Raw genomic sequence first — 19,786 nt, 5'->3', positions numbered from 1 at the left:
AAGTACAGTGACAACCCGAATCTGTCTAGACTATCTGGGTCGTACAGACAACTCCTTAACGGGTTGCTGAGGTTGCCGCACTGCGTCACAACAAGTCCCTTCTGTTGGTTGTTGAACGTCTTCCCCGTGACACATTGACTTCGTAAACAAAAATCCTCTAACAAGGACTAAGCTTGGACTGCATGTCATGCAACACAGCTCAAGGTCTATGGGAGCAGGTGTGGTAACAGACGGGATTAGCGGCTGAAGTGGAACCATTACCTTCCCTGTAAGCATGTTATGCTTAAATAAAAGTCCATAAGAGGTTATGCAGCTAAAGGCTCCCTCCAAATGACAGAGTCCTCAAGGGAATATCAGAAGGAGGGAGAAAAGAACTTTCTCATCTACAGGGACCTTATCCTAGAAAAGCTAAGTTCTCTGAGTGAGGGTTCACTGGTGCAAAAGCAGCAGACTAGAAGGCAACGTTATGAAACTGCTTGACAGTCTAGTGAGTTGGCAACAACCCAAGATATGTTGAGAAGCATGCGGTAAGGTATGCAGAGCATGATGAATGCAGAGTATGCTGTATGCAGAGCATGCTGTATGTAGAGCATGTGTTGTATGCAGAGCATGCTGAATGCAGAGCATGCTGAATGCTGAGCATGTAGTAAGCAGAGCCTGCTGTAAGCAGAGCCTGCTGTAAGCAGAGCCTGCTGTAAGGAAAGCAGAGCGTGTGCATGGCGTTTAACATTCCTCAGAAATTCCATGACCAGTGCTAGAGTGCTTTATGCATGCTTGCATGGGGTTTAAAAAATCAACATAATGTTTACCTTACATTCATAACTCATGATTCATATTTTTGCCATGGTTTGAAAATGGAGGTAAGGTATGCTGAACAGCAGAGTCAGAACGAGCTGGAACAACAACAGTGGAAGGTGCAGAAAGTTCCTGTTCCTGTGGTATGAGTGGAGCGTGAAGAGACCGAGGTTGCGCAGAACAAGGTAAAGTTCCCGCAAGCAGAGGTGTCTGAGGCGCAGGATCAGGGTGCACGGGTTGAGCTCGGTGCAGCAGCTGAGGAGACTGACTCACAGGTGGAAGAGGTTGTACCTCCACCGAGAGTTGCACCACCGGTGGAGCAGCCAGGGGAGGAGGAGGAAGAGTGGGGTAATCCTCCTGATCCCAAACCGAAGGTTGCCTTAAAGAAGGCTGAGGCTGAACAACACTGGGAACAGCGAACACAGAAAGAGGTTCAACATCGTACGCCTGGCAGATGGTGCTGCGACTGGGTGCAGCGAGTGCAGGCGGGTTGAGCACAGGCTGAACGGGTGCAGGGGAGGTGCAACACTCTCAGCCCGACACTCACACAACAGGTCCGAAAGCTGTGCTTGCATGGACTGTAGTAGAGTCCACAACATCGTACGCCTGGCAGATGGTGCTGCGACTGGGTGCAGCGAGTGCAGGCGGGTTGAGCACAGGCTGAAAGGGTGCAGGTGGAGGTGCAACACTCTCAGCCCGACACTCACGCAACAGGTCCGAAAGCTGTGCTTGCATGGACTGTAGTAGAGTCCACAACATCGTACGCCTGGCAGATGGTGTTGCGACTGGGTGCAGCGAGTGCAGGCGGGTGCAGCACAGGCTGAACGGGTGCAGCCGTTTGGTGCACCACCGGTGCAGGCGGGTGCAGCACAGGCTGAACGGGTGCAGGCGGTTGGTGCACCACCGGTGCAGGAGGAGGAGGAGGTGCAACACTCTCAGCACGACACTCACGCATCAGGTCCGAAAGCTGTGCTTGCATGGACTGTAGTAGAGTCCACAACATCGTACGCCTGGCAGGTGGTACTGCGATCAGGCGGAGCGAGCATAGGGGGGGGGAGTGTAGGCGCACTCTCAGCCCGACAAACTGATGACTGAGGAGAGTCAGAGCTAACCCAATGACTGCATCCGGGTTGTTGAACTTTACTTCGTACGTCTGGCATAGGTCTGGACTTTACGTTTAAGAGGTCTTGAGACCTGAGACCAGCGTAACTCTGCCTTTATTTTCTCCTCTAAATCTCTTCTGCAGACGAGCAAAATAAGGGCTCAATCGTCTGCGGGTGGGAGTGACGGTCTCGGTAAGACACGCCCACAACCACCGAGGATACTTCTGTGCGCCGATCAAGGCCTGCCGAACCCTTTTGCCCTTCGACATTGCTTCTCCCCTGGGCTTGGGAGCTTGCAAGAGGTCCCGGACTGGGAGGACGACTGGCGCGCACAAAAGTACCCTCACGCATAACACTGACATACTTTGCACTAATCACTTATCACTTTGATTTCTGTTTGCACTTATTTCACTGAACTCGAAACTTTAAGTGGTTTGTACCTGAAACACGCAATTCTATCCTTCTCAAAAGTTAGTAATTGCGAAAACAGAATTACAATGTAACAGAAAAATCTAATGAAAGAAAATTCAGAGGCTGGAAAGAGACTAAACACTAGATCACTCTAGAAACGTTTAGTTTCTTCCCCTAAAGAGACTAGGGATAAGAGCAAAACGATAACGACGTTACTCGTACGCCTGGCAGGCTTGAGGGAAACGTTTATCCTCTTTCTCCCTCCGTCTCTATCTCTCTCTCTCTCTCTCTCTTGACTTAGAACCTGAGAGAAGAGCCCAATCATATATATCGTTAAAACATATTATTGTTAAAGGAAAAAACTGAAATATTTCCCAAAAAGAAAAGTTCCTTATTAGGATCAAAACCATTAAGTTAAGAAAGAATGAACAAAACGCTAGACACGGTTACTCTTACTGCAATGTGAAACCGTGAACATTCTTTCTCTATCGTAACGATAGAGTGCAAGTTGAAACGTTCTGAACGTCAACAACTGCCGAGACAAACAAAACGTTAGTTCAACTTTGAAAAAGTACGAGACTATCAAAGAAATTCTTTCAAAGACCTTAAAATAGCATAATATGTTAACAGGTAAAACCGAAATGACGGGCTCACGATAATTAACTTCGGTACCAAGAAAAGACCGCCTACTATTAGGAAGGTCGAATATAAACAAATATAAAAATTAATTTTAATAAGTTTATAATAAAAGGAAGTTAATCGAAGAGGCCTATAAGAGGCGGAGAGATATAAAATAAATCTATAACTTTTGTTAAGCAAAATTAAGAAAGAGAGTCTATACTCTCTTAGACACCAACACTTCCGTCTAAGGGAAGGGTCGGCCATTGAAAGGTGAACGAGAGTTCATACTCTCTTCGTCACCAAAATTAATCAAATTAATTCCAAAAGCTAACTAAGCTAAAATAGAAGTTTCCAGTAAAGCGACAGCCGAAATCAAAGAGAAATACTTCACCAAAGTCGTGAAAATACTCCAAGAACATAAGCGTATCCCAGAACGTCTTGTCAGAAGCACGACAGAGGAATAATTGAGGAGGTGTCAACAAGAAGTACTTGAGTACCTGGCCACAGGTGGCGCTGGTAAGAACACCCCCTTCTAGTATTGTGATAGCTGGCGTATCCCTCCATAGAATTCTGTCGGGCAACAGAGTTGACAGCTACATGATTATCGGGTAAGTTTAATATTGAAAAATGCATTGTTCTATGTCAATACCTATGTGGTTGAGCCAAGAGTTGATCAGCATATTTGTGTACTTTTACTATTTCCTGCAGACAAGAATTGACCGCGTCAATCAAGGAATCGGGTATGTTCGCGCTCCAATTGGGTGGCAGGTCAATGCGGCCGTCAACTTCATCCATGTCCATTGAGTCTTCTTCTTGGTTAAGCTAAAATATTTAGGATGATAAAAAATTTAATTTGCCAAATAAAGACTCAAAAATATAATTCTTTAGAGGAAAAATTATTGTGATTTCATCTTAATAAAAATGGAAATCAAATAATAAAGGTGAGAAGAAATATAAAGGATCTTAAGGTTCCAAGTTTCTCATAAAGGAAACTATTGTATAGTATAAATAAAAAATTAATCTGCTAAATTTAGATTTTAAAAAATAATCCTTAAAAGAAAAAATTACACTGCTTTCATCTTCATAAAATAACAAATAAAAAATGAAGTTTTTATGATAAAACAAAGTTTTATGAATACTTACCTGGCAGTTATATATATATAGCTGATATCTCTAAATCAGCTATATATATATAACTGCCAGGTAAGTACTATTCATAAAAATGGAGTTTTTATGATAAAACAAAGTTTTATGAATACTTACCTGGCAGTTATATATATATAGCTGATTTAGATATCAGCTATATATATATAACTGCCAGGTAAGTACTATTCATAAAAGCTAAAGTTGAGAAGTTATATAACAGATCTCCTTAATTACAAAAAAAGGAAATTACTGTACTGTATAGCATACACAAACATACAAGTACTCTTCTTCTTAACTTACTTCCTCGTTGCCTTTCAATTCCTCCTCCAAGTTGGGTAGGTGATTCAGCAGCATCTTGGTGCTTTCCATGAGATTCTGACAAACTTCAAAGATGTGGACTTTCCTCACTATTGCTGATAATGCCACCTGATATGAATGAAAAAAATGTTCAATCATCAAGCAGTTTCCCATAGGTCTGAATATGATATTAAAAGTAGAATCATAAATTCCATTAACAGAATCGTAAACAGAATTTTATGAAATTATCAGCAGAAATTCTAAGAATATCAACCCTTTTACCCTCAATGGACGTACTGGTACATTTCACAAAACTCATCCCTTTACCCCCATGGACATACTGGTACGTCCTTGCAAAAAACTGCTATTTATATTTTTTTTGCATATTTTTGATTAATTTATGAGAAACTTCAGGCATTTTCCAAAAGAATGAGACCAACCTGACCTCTCTATGACAAAAATTAAGGCTGTTAGAGCAATTTAAAAAAATATATTACATAATGTGCTTGAAAAAAAAAATGCCTGGGGGTTAAGGGTTGGAAAGTTCCAAATAGCTTGGGGGTAAAAGGGCCAATATACATTACAGGTACATGGTGCTGTGTTAGCCAAATATACAATCATCAACAAACGAAAGAAGTATTTAATAGAGAAACTTCCTTAATCTTGATTTGGTAAACAGGAGATACTTAATAAAATAAACCAACAATACTAATTGAAAAATAAAAGGTTTATATCTATAGAGCATTGTTACATTCAATTTTGTATGTCCCTATATTGTAATGTGCATACATTACTTTTTTTATGTTGCTAAGTCACTGTATGGGGAAAAGGCAAACAAAACTTCGATATTCTCGGATAAAAGCAACGCCATTAACTTTATGTACGTTTGGGATCTCTGAGGTCTCCAAAATAGAACAATGTATTTACAGACTTGTGTCATAGACTCCATTCTCTTTCAGTATTCCTCTATGCCTTTCCAAAGAAACAAGAGGGTGATGTCTGAGGTACTCATATATGGCCACTCGTGTTTTATATTACCACAGTTCATGATCAAATATCTCAAGTTTCATATGTCGCAGGCTTTCACGTTCTATGTCCCTAAGTCTCGAGCTCATGTCTCATTGATTATTGTAACTCGTGATACTGTCCGTCAGGCTCCGTAAATAAATCAGTGTTGAGCATAGATGTTGAGCAGGATGACACTGATTTTGTTTCACAGTTTATCATCAACATAAGCATTTTTATAACAGTTCATCCCTTTACAGGGTTAGTCATGAAACTCGCTCTCTCTATTCCTTTCTATCCTGTACTTTGTCTTCACCTTTTACAGCTTTCCTTGATTTCTTGGGTCTTCTTACAGGTTTCCCACTGGTTTCTGATTAACTGTTCCCCAGCCTATTCCCCTGTCACGTCTATACGCTACCACCTCATTCTTTAAGTCCTTAGTCTTTGCTTTTAGACACCATATCCTTTCACCTCGTCCTCATTCATAAAAAAACTACCTAATTTACTCCAGCCATGAATCTTCGCATTAATAGGTTGCAAATCAGAATCATTCCCAATTTCTTTATCAGTTCCTATGCCTTTGTTACATGGAGAATTACAGACCTTTCATATCCCTCCTATGTCTTTTGTTCTCTCTAATAAGAGACATCTTTATTTACTAGTATTCTGGCGTAGTTTATATGTTACTTATGCATTTAACATAGAGTAAAATTGTAGTTTAGATGCAATAATAATACATCAATACCAAATCTAATATGTTATCATATAATGCTTTTGTAATTAGTGACCAACCTCACGACGGGCTGCAAGATTGCAAGAGCCCGCGTCTGGCCAAAAGGGCCAGGCAATCTTCAACAACGAGGACCAACCTCACTCACCATTTATAATGGACTACCAACTGCCGTAACCACTAACAACAGAACCGTATGGTGTAACAAGCTCCGCTCATAACCCGCCCACAACATACAATCGTCCATTTGTATTGCATTATAACTTCAGCTGTTCGTACCAATGTATATCTTAACCCTTTTACCCCAAAAGGACGTACTGGTACGTTTCACAAAACTCATCCCTTTACCCCCATGGACGTACCGGTACGTCCTTGCGAAAAAATACTATAAAAATTATTTTTTTCATATTTTTGATAAAATTTTGAAAAAATTCAGGCATTTTCCGAAAGAATGAGACCAACCTGACCTCTCTATGACAAAAATTAAGGCTGTTAGAGCAATTTAAAAAAAATATACTGCAAAATGTGCTGGGAAAAAAATAACCCCCTGGGGGTTAAGGGTTGGAAATTTCCAAATAGCCTGGGGATTAAAGGGTTAAAACTTACTTTTGCTTAACATATATAAACGTCCATTCCTTTTGAATTACAATTGACTTACTTTGGCCCTGGTCTGTTGTACGTCAGTGAGCATCTCCAAGATGATTTCATACCAGTTTCTGCCTCTCTCTTCACACTTGTCATCAGCTATTCCTAAGTAGTACCTCAGACCCATGGGAGTCCTCGTGACCGAGTCGAACGTTCTGAAGAGAAGAGAGAGAATTTATAATTAATATAACTATCCATTAGTGGCGGTAATTTCAGTATTCGAATTAGTCAACTTTACTGATCAAAAGACCTGAGATATAGCAGACGTGTTACTAAAAAGTACATGATAACATCACTATAGTCCATTTCTTTTATCGAGGCAGATTTGCACCGACTCGCAGCGGTGCCCTTTTAGCTCGGAAAAGTTTCCTGATCGCTGATTGGTTGAAATTATCTCGTCCAACCAATCAGCGATCAGGAAACTTTTCCGAGCTAAAAGGGCACCGCTGCGAGTCGGTGCAAATCTGCATCGCTAAAAGAAATCGACTATGCAGTAGTCTACAACTGTAATTTCAGTACTCTATTTGGTCAACTTCACTGATCAAAAGACCTACAATATAACAGACATGTTACTAAAAAGTACATGATAACAGCATTAGTCTACAACTAGCTACAATTGAGTACTTTGTTTGAGAGAAAAAGGTCAAATGCATCATCATCATCATCATCATCTCCTCCTATGCCTATAGACGCAAAGGGCCTCAAATGAAGCAAATGTATTAAATGAAAATTAAAAAAACCAAGTACAGTTGGACACAGGAGTTCCTGACACACCCTTCTCCGAAGAAGAGCCACTTATCATACCCTAACTTTATAGTGAGTAACCAAGCAGATAGTGTAGGGAAAGATGGCATCAGTGGTGGGCGGTGCTAAACACAGGAACTCACCGAGCAGTAATGGTGTGGCTGGGTACACTTCCTCAGAGTGAGGTGTACCAGGAAGACCTGTGTTCAACTGTATATCAGTAATATTTATGAAATTCAGCTTCAATAAAAGTATAAATATTAATTTAATTGAACAAAGAAGACCTGTGTCCACCTGTACATCAGTACTACTTATGAAGTCCAGCTTCAATAAAAGTATAAATATTATTTTAATTGTACAAAGAAGACCTGCTTTCAACTGTATATCAGTAATATTTATGAAGTCCAGCTTCAATAAAAGTATAAATATTATTTTAATTGTACAAAGAAGACCTGCTTTCAACTGTATATCAGTAATATTTATGAAATCCAGCTTCAATAAAAGTATAAATATTAATTTAATTGTACAAGGAAGACCTGTGTCCACCTGTACGTCAGTACTATTTATGAAGTCCAGCTTCAATAAAAGTATAAATATTAATTTAATTGTACAAAGAAGACCTGCATTCAACTGTATATCAGTACTATTTATGAAGTCCAGCTTCAATAAAAGTATAAATATTAAAGGGATTTTGACGAAGGAAAAATCCATTTCTGGGAAGAGACCTGTGACGCCCGGTGAAAAAGGGTCCTTCTTTACACTTTTCTGATATAAACCTTCCAAATATACCAGAGAAAGATAAAAGCATGGAATGCAGAGGTTACTACCCTCGCGTGAGCACCTTGTGGGTGTCGTGTATACAACAGGGGCGTGTGAAAACCACTATTCACAGGCTGTCTTCCATTTAGATAATTCCTTCATCAAAGGGAAGGGCTGTAACAGAGGCCCTAGAGAATTGTACAAAGAAGACCTGCGTTCCACTGTACGTCAGTACTACTTATGAAGTCCAGCTTCAATAAAAGTGTAAATATTAATTCAAATTCTTTAAATGTTACAAAGACAATACAGTATTACATACTTCAGAATGAGTAACTTGATGGAAAGTGCCATGTGAGGTTGATAGTAGAGCAACTTCAACTTCTCCATAATGTTACGTTCCAGGAGCAATTTTGTGATTTCATCCGTACACTGCAGCATTAACTGCGTTAAGCGTACGCCGGCTTTTACGTGGCGTATCTGTTGGGTATAAAAAAATCTAGTTAATCTTTACAAAATCAAGAAAAATCACAAATTTTTAAGTAATTTGTATTTTTCCTAACATACTTACCTAGAACTACCTTCTTAGGAGTTACTGGTTAACTCTACCTAACCGACCAGCTTTTTGTATAGTTTACCCTCTTTCCGTTTTCTAAGGGGTCAACCTCAGGCGGAGTGATATGTGCCCTGAGGCTAATTAATGTTGTTTACAAAATCAAGAAAACATTGGTTAAACTTACATGAAAGGAAATATACATTGTAAAATTCAGCCAGAATACAGTTTGCTAAAGCATATATTGTAATGAATAGACAATGTCATAGTGGCATCCAAAAATCATAGATAGCATCTCTCCAGACAAACTATCCTCCAAAAATCAAGAAAATATTGGTTAAACTTACATAGAAGAAAATATATATAGTAAAATTCAGCCAGAATACAGTTTGCTAAAGCATATATAATCTATTGTAAGGAATAGACAATGTCATAGTGGCATCCAAAAATCATAGATAGCATCTCTCCAGACAAACTACCCTCCAAATAGTTTTCAGAATAACAGGAAAACTGCAAAATTCGGCCAGAATACAGTTTGCTAAAGCATATATTGTAATGAATAGACAATGTCATAGTGGCATCCAAAAATCAAAGATAGCATCTCTCCAGACAAACTGTCCTCCAAATAGTTTTCAGAATAAGAAAACTGCCTTTCCGTTAGTCTGGAGATATATGCAATTTTTGGACGCCACTAAAACATTGTCTAATATAAATGTAGAGTCTCTCCAGACTAACTGTCCTCCAAATAGTTTTCAGAATAGCAGGAAAACTGCATTTCCGTTTGTCTGGAGATATATGCGATTTTTGGACGCCCCTAAGACATTGTTTATTATAAATGTGGAGTAACATGCCTATGTACCACAATAATCTATTGTAGATATAAAAATTAGTCTATTTCATTCCTAAACTCGTATCGAACTAACCTTATACACAGGCTGCTGTTGCGCAAGAGCTCTTTCAAAATTTACTCCTACGTCAATCCAATCACAAATTGTGGTGAGGACGGCTGAAAGTAAATAATCATTATTAATAAATACTTTAACCAAACAACAAAGTTAATAATCTTAAAGTTTTATGTGACTAACCCAAAGGATTCATTCTTAACTATAAATTATTAGATTTTACTTAATGAATCTTTTTCAATGATATACTGTATTTCTGATAGACTTGGTATTAAATCATACATACATACATATACCAAGGCACTTCCCCCAATTTTGAGGGGTAGCCGACATCAACAAAGAAACAAAAACAAAAAGGGGACCTCTACTCTCTACGTTCCTCCATCCTAACAAGGGACTCAACCGAGTTCAGCTGGTACTGCTAGGGTGCCACAGCCCACCCTCCCACATTATCCACCACAGATGAAGCTTCATAATGCTGAATCCCCTACTGCTGCTACCTCCGCGGTTATCTAAGGCATCGGAGGCAGCAGCAGGGCCTACCGGAACTGCGTCACAATCGCTCGCCATTCATTCCTATTTCTAGCACGCTCTCTTGCCTCTCTCACATCTATCCTCCTATCACCCAGAGCTTTCTTCACTCCATCCATCCACCAAAACCTTGGCCTTCCTCTTGTACTTCTCTCATCAACTCTTGCATTCATCACCTTCTTCAGCAGACAGCCATTTTCCATTCTCTCAACATGGCCAAATCACCTCAACACATTCATATCCACTCTAGCTGCTAACTCATTTCTTACACCCGATCTCACTCTCACCACTTCGTTCCTAACCCTATCTACTCGAGATACACCAGCCATACTCCTTAGACACTTCATCTCAAAACACATTCAATTTCTGTCTCTCCGTCACTTTCATTCCCCACAACTCCGATCCATACATCACAGTTGGTACAATCAATTTCTCATATAGAACTCTTTTTACATTCATGCCCAACCCTCTATTTTTCTGATAGACTTGGTATTAAATTTTGGTTGAAAACTGGAAAGTCAGAAGAAATATGTTTAAACGTACATTAATTGTCTTTATGCATTAATGGCATAGGGTCATGTGGGTTAAATTATCAAATACCCATGAGTCAAATGATTCTGAATAATACGGAGAAGGCAAAATGCCATTTCAATTACGTCCTCCCTTTTTGGAAAGAAAATAAAAAAATCTACTTTGGATTTAATGTTACATAAATCTTTCCTCTCTACGTTCCTTTGAGTGCCTTGTCAGGCTGGGAGGAATGTAGAGAGGAAAGGTCCCCTATTTTTTCATTTGTTTGATGTCGGCGACCCCAAAAAATTTGGGGAGGTGCCTTGGTATATATGTATGTATGTATAAATATTTATTACCATACTCTTTATTCCACAATAGATTTTAGAGGTAGTAAAAAAGACTACATGAGCATATTTCCAAATTTTGTCATTACAATTTTTTTTTATTGAGATTATAGTTTGTTAATCCTTGATAAGGGGAATTGTATTGGTCAAAATTTTTCTATATTTTCTTAACTGTTCTGGTTTGTTTCATAGCTCAACATTTCCTACAGTTGAAATCTGATCAATGTAGGCTAAATGGAAAAATGAACTACATTAACTGGTACGTTTCACAAAAGCCATCCCTTTACCCCCATGGACGTACCGGTACGTCCTTGCAAAAAAAAAAAAAAATCCTATAAAAAATCTTTTTTTTCATATTTTTGATAATTTTTTGAGAAAATTCAGGCATTTTCCAAGAGAATGAGACCAACCTGACCTCTCTATGACAAAAATTAAGGCTGTTAGAGCAATTTAAAAAATATATACTGCAAAATGTGCTTGGAAAAAAATAACCCCTGGGGGTTAAGGGTTGGAAATTTCCAAATAGCCTGGGGGTAAAAGGGTTAAAAAATAAACTAATCTTGAGAACTAGAACAAAAATCAGCGGCAGAAAATATTTCACGGACGTATAACGTATTCTTACCATCTCCATTTTTAGCCAGAAGGTACGGAAGTCCTTTTGACAAAATCTGGCAAACGTGTTCTACGCTCTGGACCCACTTTTCTCCGGCTTCCTCCCTTGCTTCGCCTGAATCTGTTTCAAGGATATTTTCTTCGGGCATTTCCAAAGGAATGAGAACCTCGGCTAACATGGTCTCAAGCTTCGATGCCTGCAAATCAAGATGAAACATAAAAAAACTTACCAAGTTGTGGAATGATCTTCCTAATCGGGTAGTTGAATCAGTAGAACTTCATAAGTTCAAAGTTGGAGCAAATGCTTTTTTGGTTGACCAGGCAGACATGAGTCTTTTTATAGTTTATTTATGACATATTTGTTTTTGACGTTATTAATAGTTTATATATGACATATCTGTTGTGACGCTGTTACTGTTTTTAGAATTATATATTGTTAATTTGTTCTCTTCATTTATTTATTTCCTTATTTCCTTTCCTGACTGGGCTGTTTTTCCCTGTTGGGGCCCCTGGGCTTATAGCATCTTGCTTTTCCAACTAGGGTTGTAGCTTGGATAGTAATACAGTAATAATAATAATAATACGGTATATGAATTATCATCTATTATTTACTAAGATGATACATTCTTACAAAAGAAATTTAAAAAGGCAATCAACTATGCAAGCTTCCATATTATTATTATTATTATTACTAACTCAGCTACAACCCTAGTTTGAAAAGCAGGATGCTATAAGCCCAATGACTCTAACAGAAAAAAATAGCCCAGTGAAGAAAGGAAATATGTTATGGAAATAAATAAGCTATAAGGGAAGTACAATTAATTTAAAATATAGTTACTGAAAGGAATGCAATGACATACAGTGCTAAAGAACAGAAATCATGTTCTATTTCCATTACCAAACAGCAAATCAATCGAGCAAGAGAAACATACACAGTACTACGACAATCATGAACTCATCACTCAGCTATGATGAACAGCAGAGAAGTCAAACACCATCAAAATATCTCACCTGAGAAGGCTCGTCTTCTATATCTTGACCTTCGGTTTCGAACCTCGCTTTCCAGTGCTGGTAGTCGATTTGAAAGTCCGTGAGAGTCGGGCTCAGCAGATAGCCGAGCTCGCCCATCTGGAAATGACTAGGCGTGAAAGGCTTCAACCAGTCTTCCCATTCCTCGACAAACCATTCTTCCTCGTACTGGTCCTCGGGCAAATCCTCTTCGTCACTCATAATTTCTTCGTAATCATCAACCCCTGAAAAATATAAAAGCAAAATTATTTCAATGACAGAAAAATTTGAAACTGAAAGATGGGATGAGGAAGACTGCATACCTCAGAATCTTTCAACTCAAAAATGGATTTTGACGAAGGAAAAAGCTATTTCTGGGCTCGACCTGTGTCGCACCGTGAAATGCTCCTCTAGCACCATTTTAAAGCATAGTTATTGCTGAATATACCAGAGGAAAAAAAAAAGAGATGCATGGAATGCCAGGAATAAACCTAGCTCGCTCACTCTTTGAGTGTCGGTATAGATAACTGGGGTGTGATTGAACCACGACCATAGATCCCTCACCAATTAGACCTCTCCTTTATCAACATCCCCCTCGATCCCTGCATCTCCGCACCCCTTATCTTCATTCCTCTATCAGCACCTGTGTTGGTCAGACGTGTTTTATTGAAACTTTAAAATACATACATACATACATATACCAAGGCACTTCCCCCAATTTTAGGGGGTAGACTACATCAACGAATGAAACAAAACAAAAAGGGGACCTCTACTCTCTACGTTCCTCCCAGCCTGACTTTAAAATAATCCCCCTGGAACGATTTTAACGCTCAAAAGTTGTGCTATAGCGAAGTACATCCCACTCTATCGAGAAAAAGGTTTAGATGATGGAAAACCTATAAAAGCTAGAACAGGGAATCCAGCACAACATGTTATACCAAGGAAATAGTCTTCCCTCTCCTAGGACCAGAATATATCAGCGTGCAAGGCATCGACTCGATGCGTATAAGTAAAACCCAAAGGTTCAGAAACTATTGAACCCATCACAGCAGCTCCAATACTAAATATCACAAATTATTAGTAATTTGTATTTTTCCTAACATACCCTGTGGCCGCGGGGGCATAAAACAATTAGAATAGCGCCAACGTTATCCCTGCGTGTCGTAAGAGGCGACTAAAAGGGACGGGACGAGGGGGCTGGGAACCCCCTCTCCTGTAAAAGTATCCTGTGAGACAGCAACAAATATTGTTCTTGTTGATGTCGGCTACCCCCCAAAATTGGGGGAAGTGCCTTTGGTATATGGATATGGACTTACCGAGAACCACTTTCTTAGGAGTTACCTGGAACCTCCTCTCAAACGACCAGAGTTTTGTGTAGTTTACCCTACTCCGAGATGATATCACGACGCGACCAGAGAACTTACTGGAGATCAGGACCCAAGCTCACATGTGGCCTACCTCGGGTTTGCCCTTAGGGCACGTATCCTTCCGCTAGGCCTACCATTACAGAAAACGGGAGTAGGGTAAACAACACAAAACTCTGGTCGTTTGAGAGGAGGTTCCAGGTAACTCCTAAGAAAGGGGTTCGAGGTAAGTCTCTGTGTTGGAACAATCATCTATTAGGTCATGACACCCCACCCACAGAGAACCATTACTAACACTAAAGATAACATTTATTTACTCGTCTGGCAACCATCAGTTTTGTCCCACTTCCCCTCACAAGTCTAGGGAGAATTGAATGTCTTGGGAACCCCCATACCACCTCTCCAAAAATCACAAATTTTTAAGTAATTTGTATTTTTCCTAACATACTTACCTAGAACTTACCTTCTTAGGAGTTACTGGTTAACTCTACCTAACCGACCAGCTTTTTTGTATAGTTTTACCCCCCTCTTCCCGTTTTCTACGGGGTCAACCTCTGGCAGTGTGGTACGTGCCCTGAGGCGACCCCGGGGTCAGGCAGCGTGCTAGCTCAGGTCGAATCGCCAGTAAGTTTCTGGTCGCGACGCGATAAACATCTCGCCGCGCTCTCTCTTACCTTGGGCCACCTCTTCAAAAATAGTCTTTTCTTTGTCAAAATCCATTTTTTGGGCTTAAACTGACATCTGATTCCCAAGGACTAGCAGCATGAGTATCTGTGCACAATAACCTTTCCATCATAATACCAACTTGTAAGTATCAAGGTTTAATACAAAGCAAATTATGATTCTTATGAATTCAGTGCAACGCAACGTTGGCAACAAATATTTTTCAAATAAAGAAAAGAAAAACCTCCACCCTTTTTAAAGATGGTATATGGGATTAGCAAGACACAGATCTACTTCAAAGTGCGAAGGAAGACCAACTTGCTAGCTATGAATGATCTAATGACCTCCACGTAACAATAAAACATAATCCGTGATCTAGTAATGTAAAGATCCCACAGCAGCTATCGCAGGTCTGTATTGTTTACTTTTTGCATTAGCCAGAGAACAAATGACGTATTACAGAAGGATCTGTTTCACTGAGATTTGTATCTAAAAGAAAGCTAAAAAAAAAAAAGCACTGGTATATATCATACCTATGTCTGGTGGTGCTTCATCAATGCATATTTCATCCATGCATTCCTCTGGTGGGTACTCTTCTTCTATTTCTGTATTATCGGGAGGGAGATCAGGCAGCTCTTCGTCATCACTAATGGGGTCCATAATTTCAGTGGGCAACGGAGGGAGAACGCTCTGGGGTTCCGCTGGCTCGAAGTCCCTCTCCTTTTCCTGCGCCTCACGAAGCTCCCTTTCCCTAAGTTCTCGAGGCGTTCCGCTGCGTGCGACTTCTTCCCGCGACTCTCTTTCGCGCAGATCTCGAGGGGCTCCCGAAATGTTCGGATCCTCCCGAACTTCTCTTTCGTGGAAGTCTCGAGCCGTTCCCGGGTGGCTGACCTCTTCGTTGAAGCTGTCCCCATGGAAGGGCGACACAGGATGGGGCTGGACATCGTGAGGGGTGCGAGGACGTCGAGCTGACTTGTCAGATCTCTCAGAGTGTCTTTCATCCCTGTAATCAATATAATTATTAAGTGCTTCAGACCAATATAGACTTTATTATTCTAATTTATTAGAAATTACTGTCCGAAAATGATCCCTTATTTATCCTTTCTGAACAAAGCCTAAAGTATTAAACATGAACCCACTACACATCCAGCAACAAGAAGTGATAAGTCCTATCCCTGTTGATAACTTGATATCCCAAGGACATAAAATATGTTAAATACCATGGGATACCGGAGACAGAAATGCTCTAGTTGAAACAAGATTTCTTCCTCTTCTTTGTCTGCATCTTTTCCCACTTGTATATGGGGTCAATGTTAACAAAGAAGAGGAAGAAATCTTGTATCAACTAGAGCATTTCTGTCTCCGGTTGAAACACTATTCCTAATGTGCAAGTTAAGCAGATCCTATACACCTTGGAGCTAAATTGGAGATGTCTTGTTTCTTGTCATCTCTAATTTAGCTCCAAGGTGTATAGGATCTGCTAAATTTGCACATTAGGACTCGTGTTTCAAACGGAGACAGAAATGCTCTAGTTGAAACAAGATTTCTTCCTTTGCTTTGTTAACATCGACCCCATATACAAGTGGGAAAAGATGCAGACAAAGAAGAGGAAGAAATCTTGTTTCAACTAGAGCATTTCTGTCTCTGGTATCCCATGGTATTCAACATATTTTTTGTCCTTGGGATATCAAGATATCAACAGAAATCCTCTAGTTGAAACAAGATTTCTAATGCGCAAGTTTAGAAGATCCTATACCCCTTAGAGCTAAAAGAGATGACAAGAAACAAGACAGTAACTTGAACCAAATACAGTACGAGCGCTTTACCCAAGCCATATGTATAAAAAATTATTAAGCAAAGATTAACATACAGAATTTCTGGAAAGCAATTAATCCTTGTAGCTGTATAAGTAACTAATAAAAAAAACGTACAATATTATGAAATATATTACTATGGTGAACATGATCAAATAAAAATATGAATTTGATTTTAAAAATCTTCATGTATCTTATATGCAGTACTGAAAGATCATAAAAAACTACAACAAAACTTACTCGATGCTCCGTCGTCCTCTGGAAGCCGTGGGTTCCGGCGCGGGCGGTCGATCCTCTTCCATGCGCTCTCTACTCTCACGACTGCGACGCTGCTCTCGATCCCTATCTCTGTCTCTTTCTCTGTATCGGTCTCTGTCCCTATCCCTATCCTTCTCTTTATCCCGCCCTTTTTCCTTTTCCCTATCCCTAGAGCGATCCCTGTCCCTATCGTAGTCTCGCTCTCTGTCCCTTTCCCGATCGAAGTCTCCTCTATCCCGCTCTCTCTCCCTCTCATGGTCTCCTTCTCTGCCGCTATCCCTCCTACACTCCCGTCTCGAACTACTCCTTTCGCTCCTCTCCCAAGACCTGTCCCTGCTCCTAGACCTCTCCGCCGATCTGCGCCTCTCCCTCTCTCTGTTCTCTCTCTCGCCTCTCTCCCTCTCCCTGTTTTCCCCACCACGGTTGGGTCTCTGCTCTCTTTCCCTTTCCCGCTCTAGTTCCCTGTTGAACTCTATACGTTCGTCGGGCCACTGCTTCGTCTCATCGTACTCCAGAGGAGACCTCGGAGGCTGTGGTAGGAAAGAGAGTTTGAGTGATATAATAATCATGTCAGGATCATTAACATTATTAAATCAATTAAAAAATACAGTAGTGTATGATTGTTTCTGATACTGTAGAAGGAAAATTCAACAATATTAATCATTTATGGTTTAAAATATAATGGAAATTTTACACTTTTATAACTGTTTCATTATCGTGTACTTTAGCTGATTAATAGTTCCATATAGATAAATCAAAACTTAATTTGATATCTTTTAACCACCTGATATCAGAAACAGTCATAATGATTAAAAAAATAATAGGCATGAATCATATAGATAATAATTCTGTGTTAAAAACTTGTCATAACAACAAATTCTGATAATTTTTAGTCTACTTAGCTATACAAACCCAAATAATTTAAAATAGGGATGACTTCAGCGACGCAGAGATGGCCACTTGACTTGTTACCAAGGTGGTTAACGACAGGTGACACAAGGGAGATGCCCCTCCCGCCAGACAGACGCAGAATTGCAACTTTTGTCCTTACATCTAGGACTGAAGGGTGGGTTGAGATGGGAAATTTAATTTGAACGACTCTTATTTGTATAGCAGGAGAATTAGAAATTATTTCTAAAATTTGTTATCGGTTTCTATGCATATAAAAACTTTCGAGTCTTTAAAATATGAAGATTCACTCATTGGTGGGAGGTTTGCTAAAACCAAACTGGAAGGTTCTTTTCTCTTTGAACAAGTACAAGAGCAAGGGAGGGGATTCCCACAACTCAAATACCTAATTATATAGATAAAAAAGATCTTCTGGCTTCAGCCAGCACTGTCTTAAAAGGGATTTGTATAGCAAGGAGAATTACAAATTATTTCTAGAATTTGTTATTGGTTTCTATGCATATGAAAAACTTTCAAGTCTTTAAAATATGAAGATTCACTCATTGGTGGGAGAAGGATCACTAAAACCAAACTGGAAGGTTCTTTTCTTCTTTGAACAAGTACAAGAGCAAGGAGGGGGATTCCCACAACCCCAAATGCCTAAGTATTGAGATAAAAAAGATCTTATGGCCTCAGCCACCATTGGCTTTAAAGAAAGTTAGTACAAGGACTTGGAAAACCTATGATATCGGCAGTGTCAAACCATGCACATTTAAGAGAAATTTTTTGCAAGACAATGACCTCTCCTTCCCTTTGCGAGGAAGGAAGAGTTGCTTCTTCGTAGATATAGTCTGCAAGAAAGGTGCTCCATCTTGTAACTAACCAGTATTACCGGTAGATATCCAACTAGTGTGTGTAAAGGTTGCAGGGGCTGCATCCCTCGAAATAGGAAGAAGAAAGAGGTAGAGAGCCAATTACTGTATTCTATCCATCCCTGATACTTTTGCCAGACGCGCTACCTTAGACTGGATGCATACTAAGTCCCATGAGGGAGTTGGGAGTGCTACATAACTAGTGACACCCCCTCTCAGGTCCTAAGGAAAAGGGCTTCAAGGGTTTGTGGATATCCATATGATACCAAAAGGTAAAGGGGGTCAGATACCTTCACAACCACTTTCCACTCCAAATATGCAAGCGTAAACGGCTACTGACTGGGCTACGCTCGAGAGTTTTTACTTGAGAAGGCAGAGTTACGCACTGAACAAAGCGGCGTCTGTTAGCAAACAGCTTCAACAACCCAGAAGAAAGAACATCTAGACACTTCTCTCTAGTTCCTTTTGGCTAATGCTAATGAGAAGGATGCAACATTCACACACAAGTGTCGAATTCTCCTCAGGTAGCACTGCGCTGACGTGACGCCACGTAACTTTGCGTCAACTTATAGTTAATCATAAGATCGAGATCGTCCCGAACTGATATCTGTGAGACGACGAAGGCAACAAAACACCCTTCCTTCAAAAGTAGGCGAGGCATCCCCATTGCTCCACCTGTCATTAAATAACTTTCTTATTAACAATTCAAAAGCCGTTCGAGTACCGCTGAAGACACATCCCTATTTTAAAAGGCATAAAGTCTGTATAAGCGTATGAACAAACAATTTTAAAGCATTAGAATTATATATAAAGTAATGGTTATTTCCTATATTAGTGTCCTATGTGAGCAATGATTGTCAATTACAGAAAAGCTCTAAACAAACCCTATGAATTTACCAACTTCTGGATAACTTATATCTTATTAATTAGATGGAGAATCCCACAAAGATTCGGAAGTTAAATTATCATAACTGAAACCTACATAACGATAGATTTTCATGAACTCTAAGTACATTTTTGCATTCAAGTTCAACCTGGATAACTAGACCATATCTATAGTCTTTGAATATTCCAGAAACTGTAGATTAGACTTTTTTTTCTAAGAAACAAAAGAAGTAGCGGGAGTTCCAGACAATTACAACAGGCAAAAGTATAGTGGCAATCCTGCATATATATTCTACTGGGAAGCACAGAAACTGTGTCACATTTCA

The 19,786-nt window shown here is 39.7% G+C and overlaps 1 protein-coding gene across 7 annotated transcripts in view; it reads right to left on the bottom strand.

The window, feature by feature from the left end:
* Positions 1 to 19,786, bottom strand: part of vir (VIR_N domain-containing protein) — a 53,399-nt gene that overhangs the window by 16,370 nt on the left and 17,243 nt on the right. For all 7 annotated transcript variants that reach the window (XM_068368309.1, XM_068368313.1, XM_068368311.1 and 4 more), the window contains 9 exons: positions 16,798 to 17,345; positions 15,277 to 15,746; positions 12,720 to 12,961; positions 11,719 to 11,905; positions 9,730 to 9,812; positions 8,576 to 8,733; positions 6,767 to 6,908; positions 4,377 to 4,502; positions 3,580 to 3,752 (listed from right to left, as the gene is read on the bottom strand). In XM_068368309.1, the coding sequence (XP_068224410.1) occupies positions 3,580 to 3,752; positions 4,377 to 4,502; positions 6,767 to 6,908; positions 8,576 to 8,733; positions 9,730 to 9,812; positions 11,719 to 11,905; positions 12,720 to 12,961; positions 15,277 to 15,746; positions 16,798 to 17,345 (2,129 nt within the window). The remainder of the gene's footprint in view (positions 1 to 3,579; positions 3,753 to 4,376; positions 4,503 to 6,766; positions 6,909 to 8,575; positions 8,734 to 9,729; positions 9,813 to 11,718; positions 11,906 to 12,719; positions 12,962 to 15,276; positions 15,747 to 16,797; positions 17,346 to 19,786) is intronic.

This window comes from Palaemon carinicauda, unplaced genomic scaffold (genome assembly GCF_036898095.1).
Source record: "Palaemon carinicauda isolate YSFRI2023 unplaced genomic scaffold, ASM3689809v2 scaffold19, whole genome shotgun sequence".
Classification (NCBI taxonomy): Eukaryota; Metazoa; Arthropoda; class Malacostraca; order Decapoda; family Palaemonidae; genus Palaemon; species Palaemon carinicauda.
Note: the sequence above shows the minus strand (reverse complement) of the source record. Positions and strands in the feature narration are given on the sequence as shown.